Here is a 7,911-nt window from a genome sequence, read left to right as displayed (position 1 = left end):
TCATATCAACTTGTGGAAAATGGGCATCCTATAACCCCTTTAAAATCAGAGGCCAAAATTACTTGAGAATATATAGAGAATATATGAATAAAGTGACATGAAGCTTAAAACAAGAAAAAAAACTTTTTCTTGCCAAAATGAATGTATTTTATTTGTCTTGTTTGCCAAAATTTCCAAAAGTGAATTAATTCCATTTATGGCCCAAATATAATCAAAATTATTATCAAAAACAATTATGAAGACATTAACAGGAGCTGAATTGAGATTCTGAAGACCAAGACCTCCAGATAAATAAATAAACATCTGAGATGTTGAAGGTGATCACCTGACCTTGACAGACCACACAGGTGCAACAATCCAGAAAAATCTTATGGCTTGCTTTCTCATACCCATCATATTCAAGCTTCAGTGATTTCACAGTTACTCTGCACACACTCCTACAGTATCTGCCACCTCCAGATACAAAAATATCGTATGTAACATCTTTACTCTCTGCATTGGCATCCTGTGTCTGCAACAAACATGGGAAGTAAACCAGATGTAAATTCAAATCTGTCATTGTGCTGTCACTCACATGCATTATATTTCAGTGTGAACATGTCTTTGAAACAGACCTTATATATTAGTTACACTCACTGAACAGCCATCCTCTGGTCTGTATTTCTCCGCTCTCTAAGTAGTCTGGCACTTGACATCAACAGAAGCCATTGCTATGATTTAAAGTCACATTGGTCAAAAAGAGTGCAATTTTAAACATAAACGGTGACGCTAATTATATAGAGTTACTGAAAAAGACAAACTTATGACAAGACAAAAAATGAAAAATTCAAGTGTTTTTTTTTTTATTCATATAATCAAATAGATATTGTTTGAAAGTGCTGAAACAAGATCACAAAGATATATCAAAAACATCCCTTATACAAGTCAGTCTAACCTCTGAAGAAACAAAACAGGAAGATTTTAAACAGTGGATAAAATGATAAACTTATAATCCTTTATAAACTATTAATGACAACAGAAGTAGTGTGAAACTGTCAGTCATTAAACTTGAACACTGTGTCTTTCAGGTGAAACTGGATCTCAGACACTCTATTCATTTACTATATAGCCTACAATATATTAAATTACATAATCATGTCATAATGTTTCATAAGCTATGATGTGGAATTCTGTCTGTGGAATTTCATGAATCCTATGCCGTTCCAATAAAAAGCAACTATAATAAGCATTCTATAATCACTGAAAGGCTGTTTATGATTGTATTCTGCACGCATTTAAAACTTTTCTTCCTGTTTCTACAGACCCAAGACAAGACAAAAACACTTCATAGACTGCCATGGTTACAGTGCTTCTGTTTGCAAACACAAAGCATTGCTCTTAGGTGGCATTGTTTTTATAATTCATTATGCCTCTTAACTGCCAGGCCTGTATATCAAGTGCAAATGATGATCATTCATAATTTAATCAGGATAATTAAGTACTAACAATTCAAGCTGCTAAAAAAGGAGAGAGAAAAATGTTCATTCTATGCTTACCTTTGTGTATTATTAAATTCTAAATCTTGATGATGGTTTAATTGGCTTGCATAAAAGATTTCTAGTTCACACTAAAATTAATTATTTGAACACGAATCTCACAAAAACAGTGTAGAAGCCTACTTTTAGGACTTTTTCCGAATGATTGCGAACCTCTTGTGTAATACCGCAAAATTTAAAAAAATGACAGCGATCAAATGATTTGTTTTTAATATATCAAATAATAAATAATTTTTGCATTGTGTTGAAAAAAAAAAAACACATCTGTTGATGAGAGGGTGGGGAAGAAATCTTAATTTTAAACTTAATACAAAAAAATCTTAAATGTTCCAAACACAGGCTTCATTTTATTTAAGCAAATCATAATTGATTGTTTTTTGCTTTTGATTTGAGTAAATATGAGCCAAACTGTACTATACAGGTTTTGTGAGATTTACCCTTTTTGCTGTTCAAACAAGTTTAAATGCAATATTTCTATAAATGCAACTTCATAATTACCGTTTTTAAGCAAATTATTGTATACACAGGGCCATGCATATGTAATGCAAATGAAAAGGCAGAAGCAGAGCACCAAAGCAGCCATAACCCAGAGTAAAACAAAGCAATGGACACAGTCTCTGTCAAGGCCTGGGTTAATCAGCATTGCCACGGCAAGCTATTTAAAGTTTCGTAGTATATAATGCAGTTATGTTCTTCTTCCAGATAGGTTTTACCACTGTTCCCAGCTAAAGTCATCTCCACCTCCGAATATCAGGAAGAAACCCAGAATGGTCAGAAAAAGGACACAATTGCCTGCCATTACCAGGCCACAGGCGCCCCACTGGATCTGCAGAGGAAGACAGCCATTAGTTTCATTCATTCAGTGTACTGTCTGGTTTGCCATTTTAGAAAGCATATTCTGTCTGTATAAGCTTTTAAGTCATTTTGAGGACACTGTGAGCACTAAATGCAATCTGACCAAAAATATAATGAAATTTAATCAATGCCACCAGAGTGAAGGTTCTTCCTCTTGTACAAAACAGAATTCTGTTATAACCCTCTAAGCTATTATTATATGAGCTGTATGGGTCATATTTGACCTGGAAATCTGATTAAAAAAGCAAGAAATAATAATTTAAAGAACGGAAGACAGACTATTTTCAAAAACCAGTAAGGTATCTGCATTTTAATCGACCCTAATTTTCATTAATGCAGAAATATCCACATTCTCATCAGTTATTATATTTGATTAAAAAAAAAAAAAAGCTGAAAGCACAACTAAAATGATCACTATTTGAAATAAACTGTTACCTGAAATAAAATACAGCATAACAAAACATTTTATAATAAAACTATAGACATATATTAAAATATATATTACAAATACACATATATTATTAAAAAATTGAAAAAAAACAACAACAACAAAACCACAGCAAAATGACAAACGAAATTCAAAATTAAAACAAAATATTCAAATTAAAAAAACTATTAATAAACTTGCTATATTAATAAATTAACTATAATAGCATCTCTAAATAGTATAAAAAATATGAAAAAGTATGAATTGGTTAAAAATGAAATAAAATGTAAAGTAAAATTAAATACAAAATATATAAATAAAATATATTTCGTTCTTTCTTTCTTTTTAGGTTAAACGTGACTTGTACATGTTTTTATTATACGCTAAAATTATACGTTTTATTGTATTGTATTATATGTTGTTAGCCAACAACGAATATTCTGTCATCATTACACCCCCATCCACTTGTTCTGTACCTGTATGAGTTTCTTTCTTCTGTTGAACCAAAAAGAAGATATTTTGAATAACATTGGTATCCAAATAGTTGATGGTAGCCTCAACTTTTGTAAAGGATCTGCTCAACATCAGGTAACAGAGGCTCTCGTTTGGTCAACAGCACAAACGTCTGGAGTGCCATAAGACTCTCAGAGTCCACCGATGGACGTACAGGAGGAACAAACCACCTCTGACTGGAGCTTGTTCTTACCTAGATGGGTTTGAACTAAAAACTAATTTAAAGAACTGACTTAGTACTTTTAAAATGTGCTGATAGTAATTTTGTAATTATTTAAAGTCCAGTATTTATGAACTGACTTTTATCTGTCCTGTTATTGACACTGGATCAGACTGCTGAACTAATATGAAGATCCTCAAACATATTGCTGCAGAAACAAAGACGCTGAACCTTATATCGTTTTTTTTTTTTACTCAACAAATTTGATGCAGACTCGATTTGATTTTATGAAGTCAAAAATTATGCCAACGACCTGTGACGTCTAACATGGACATTTTTGTTTTAACATTTTTCACTAGTTCTCTGTTGTTGTTGTTTTTGTGTGTTCGGGGCAGTTTTATTTTTAATTTTTTAGAAAAAATCAATACTTTGTAAGTCAGTGGCTACCGTCAAATGCTTGGTTACCAACATTCTTAAAAATACCTTTCTTTTGTGTTAAACAGAAGAAAGAAACTCATACAGGTTTAGAAAAACTTGAGGGTGAGTAAATGATGACAGAATTGTCATTTTTGGGTGAACTATTCACTTTTTAGCATAAAAAAGGTCAAGATAAAACCGAAGCAGGACATAAAGCATATTCTGAACTCACCACAGATTTTCTTGCAAGCACAAGGGGTAGCCCATATGCTGACACCACAATTCCAGTGGTTAAGAAGTATGCAAGCTCCCTGCATGCATTGCTTGACTCAGTGTCGTCTGCATGCCTTCTGGCTATTAAATTTGGGATAGGTGACAGGATGTAGAAGACCAGGACAAACATTGGCCAGTACACTCTGTGAGGAAAGAAGCACATAGAGGTTATCTTCAATTACTGCACTTAAGATCTTTAAAAAAGAAGACCTACCCAAAATGTTCCAGTGCACATCCCAAAAGGAGAAAAGTCAGTCCAAGTGCACCACTGAAGGATAACGCAACAAGAGCTGAAAAGCAATAATTCAGATTAGTCAAGGGCCAAGGATTTGAGCACTGCAACATTACGTGAGTTTGTACGGCCCCCTCGCGGCCATAGCTCGCAACTGCAGAAGTGACGTACTTGGTGACTAAACCGCGTATAAATAAATTCCGTGATTTTTCATGTTTAAGATCATTTCTCAGTTTGATTATCATCGGTTAAATACTGAATATGACCGGAAAAAAAAGACTACCGCACAACAGTATAACTAAAGTAAGTAAATCTAAGTAAAACTTAAACCGTAGTTGACAACGTATTATTTTCCATCGCTTCATGACACTTACTAGATTTTATTTTAACTAACCAATCTGCAGTTACATTATACTTAGACCTTTTACGTAGCAGTCTGTAGTTATGAAACTTCAACAAAGTATAGCTACAAGACTTAGGTTAATATCGACAGCAGATGCACTCGTAAAAGCATCAGCGTGGTTTGTTAAAAGTGTTATAAAGTGTTATAAAGTGTTGCACTGATCAGAACAAGAGTTGCCGTTTAGCTTTACCTTTTATTCCTGCCATCATTCACAAACGCCTTTTGTTTTGTTTTTAGTCTTTGTGCTAAATGTTACTGGACTGACTTCCTATTTCCTCAAACTACTGATACACCCTTAAAGGAGCAGTCTTACAAAAACTTACAGAGAATCTACTGATCTTAAAAACTTTTCAAGTTTGTGAACTTTATAATATATTTATTTGATATATATATATAAATATACATGTGTGTGTGTGTGTGTGTCTTGTATCTGTTTTTAACTTTTTTACCTCTTCTTGTTGTTTCTTGATAAAATATTGTCTACTACTTGTCTACTGAGATCTACTGATCTCCAGAAAAACAAACAAATAAATAATCGTTGTTGTTATTATTATTAGCCTATATTATTAGCCTAGTAGTAGTAGTAGTAGTAATATTTACGTCGGTTCAGTCTCTATCTGTAACTGTAGTTATTAGTTAATGCATTAACTAACAATGAACAATAGCCTACATTTGTTACAGTATTTATTTATCTTTGTTAACGTACTGTTTTGATTTGGATTGTTTTACTGTTACATCATGTTAGCTCAGGTCCGTTAAATAACATTACCAGATAAAACTTTGGATTTGAATATTAACATTAACTAAGATTAAAAAATACTTTTGAAGTATTTTTTATTTTTAGTTTATGTCTCTCTGTCGGTCTATCTACTAATAATGAGTATTATATTAGCCTAGTTCATCTTAAAGTAGCCTAAACAATAAAATGCATACATATTTAATCGAATTTACTGTGCAAGTTTGTATTGGGGAAAGAAGAAATCTACAAAATGACAACATCCGAGACTAGAAAATGCCATAATGTGGACATTTGAAATTGATTTCGCTGGAAAACGAGGCTTTCTCAGGAGGTCTGTTTCATGATCATGTTACAGTGACAGAAACTCTCCTGAATTAAGGGTTAAATAAAGGTGACGTCAACGTCAAACAGCCAATCAGGTTCAGTGTGTGGGTCACGAAATTTATCCGAAACTCGTCATCATCAATTTCTTCGGAAGAGACTTTCGTCCAGATGATCTTTCGACGGTAAGGTAAAATTCGTTTCCATGATTTCTATCTTGTATAAGTTCATTCGATGTCGCTGTAAGAATCCAGACACACTAATGACAGTCAGAAATAGGAGAGAAGTGTGTTAGCCGTGAATTGAGCTCTTCTGCGAACTTTCAGTTTCTATTAAACTGTCTGTAAAGAGTCCAGGTGTTCGTAAAGAACACGCCTTACTGTATTTCAAAGAGGGAAATGTTGTTCTATACCATATGTACGATGACAGAATCTTATTTTACTATACTTAGGAAATTGTTGGAATGGAATATTGCCGGGACCTCACTGATAAAGCGCTGAAAAACAAGAAGTAGTCATGGCCTCAGTGATATTACAGGGGCTCGAGATCCATTTTTACCTGCCAGAGACACACCAGATCATTCATCTCTCAGGAAGTTTCACAGCAGAGGAGCTGTGTGTCGAAGCTGCCAAGAAGTTGGGTAGGTTTTTCAGCTATTCCACAAAACAAACACTGTAATCATCACAGACTCAATAATGTCTCGCTATTACAGGTATATCTCCACTGTGTAGCAGTTTGTTCGCCCTTTATGATGAATTTAGCCAGATCTGGTATGCACCCAATCACTCATTCACTATTGATGAGACTACAAGATTGAAGCTTTACTATCGCATGAGGTATTCCTGGACTTTTCGTTTTTCTTCCCTGTTTTGTGTGATATTTGAAATGATGTTACATATTGACATTATAATGCCATTCGTGGGGCAGATTCTATTTTACAAACTGGCATGGGACATCTCTCAAGACATCTCATCCAGTGTCCAGACACAGTCTCAAGCGAGGGACGGGGTCTACAGGAACGGCTGTTCTGGATATAGTTTCACTAACGTACCTCTACGCACAGGTATGGTGACAAAAACATTGCCTGCTTTTAAAGGACGTGCTGGTCAAGAAAGTTGTGGCTGCTCAATTGTACGTGTGTTTTGCAGAGTCAGTGTGACTTTCAGAGTGATCTGGCACCGCTGCGTAGCACTCGTGATGAGAATGACGTCCAGCTCATAGAAAATGAGTGTTTGGGAATGGCGGTGATGGCCATCTCCCATGATGCCATTGAAAAAAATCTTCCTGTCTGTGAATTTGAGTAAGAGCAAGAGTACTTTATGGCACTTTTTTAGTCTTTAAAGTTTATTTTTCATGACTGAGACTGTAGCAACATTTTTTAAAGGGGTCATATGATGTTGCTAAAAATAGCATTATTTTGTGTATTTGGTGTAATGAAATGTGTTTATGCAGTTTAAGGTTCAAAAAACACATTATTTTCCACATACTGTACATTATTGTTTCTCCTCTATGTCCCGCCTTTCTGAAACGCGTCGATTTTTACAAAGCTCATCAGTCTGAAAAGCGAGGTGTGCTCTGATTGGCCAGCTATCCAGTGCGTTGTGATTGGCCGAATACCTCAAGCGTGTGACGGAAATGTTACGCCCCTTAACATACTGTGATCCCGGTGCGACGAGACAAAACCAATAAAACCCATTATAAATGAGGCATTTGTTGCATCCAGTGGGGACATATTTACGGATTATAATGACTTGTACTGTCTTTTTACGCATTGCGTTGCATCATGCCGCGTAAACATAAAACCATGTCTGCATTTGTGATCGGAGAAATGACAAACAATCATCAGTGGCAAATTCTTTAAAAATGAAAATTTACTTACAGTCTGTGAGTCAGAACAGCCGGCATTCAGGTTTAGGCTACCAGGATCAGGAAACAGTCCTCCATAAAATGGAACGGCCTGCGGGCTTGAGAACGGCGCGGCCGGCGGATTCGACGAAGGAGCGTCCGGCGGGCTTGCGGCAACCACATGTGACGAC

The 7,911-nt window shown here is 35.1% G+C and overlaps 2 protein-coding genes across 6 annotated transcripts in view; one reads left to right on the top strand and one right to left on the bottom strand.

The window, feature by feature from the left end:
• Window positions 1-206: 206 nt before the first annotated feature.
• Window positions 207-5,111, bottom strand: LOC107681772 (leptin receptor gene-related protein-like). The gene is made up of 4 exons (XM_016478094.1): window positions 5,006-5,111; window positions 4,395-4,470; window positions 4,140-4,323; window positions 207-2,361 (listed from the first exon to the last, which is right to left on the bottom strand). Exons 1-4 carry the CDS (start codon window positions 5,022-5,024, stop codon window positions 2,245-2,247), a joined length of 396 nt encoding a protein of 131 aa, XP_016333580.1. The 5' UTR covers window positions 5,025-5,111; the 3' UTR covers window positions 207-2,244.
• Window positions 4,615-7,911, top strand: part of LOC107681770 (tyrosine-protein kinase JAK1-like) — a 24,449-nt gene continuing 21,152 nt past the window's right edge. For 2 of the 5 annotated variants that reach the window (XR_001633299.1, XM_016478089.1), the window contains exons 1-5: window positions 5,989-6,065; window positions 6,327-6,515; window positions 6,588-6,711; window positions 6,803-6,938; window positions 7,024-7,175. Coding sequence is in view for 4 of the 5 variants with exons in the window: in XM_016478089.1 (XP_016333575.1) it covers window positions 6,392-6,515; window positions 6,588-6,711; window positions 6,803-6,938; window positions 7,024-7,175 (536 nt within the window). In the remaining variant the exon portion in view is untranslated. Of the gene's footprint in view, window positions 4,716-5,983; window positions 6,066-6,127; window positions 6,516-6,587; window positions 6,712-6,802; window positions 6,939-7,023; window positions 7,176-7,911 lie in introns of those variants that run through there. The other 3 variants (XM_016478092.1, XM_016478091.1, XM_016478090.1) reach the window with 3 other exon arrangements.

Source organism: Sinocyclocheilus anshuiensis, unplaced genomic scaffold, assembly GCF_001515605.1.
Source record: "Sinocyclocheilus anshuiensis isolate Anshui unplaced genomic scaffold, SAMN03320099.WGS_v1.1 scaffold436, whole genome shotgun sequence".
In the NCBI taxonomy this organism is placed as follows: Eukaryota; Metazoa; Chordata; class Actinopteri; order Cypriniformes; family Cyprinidae; genus Sinocyclocheilus; species Sinocyclocheilus anshuiensis.
This window is presented reverse-complemented; position numbering and strand designations above follow the sequence as displayed.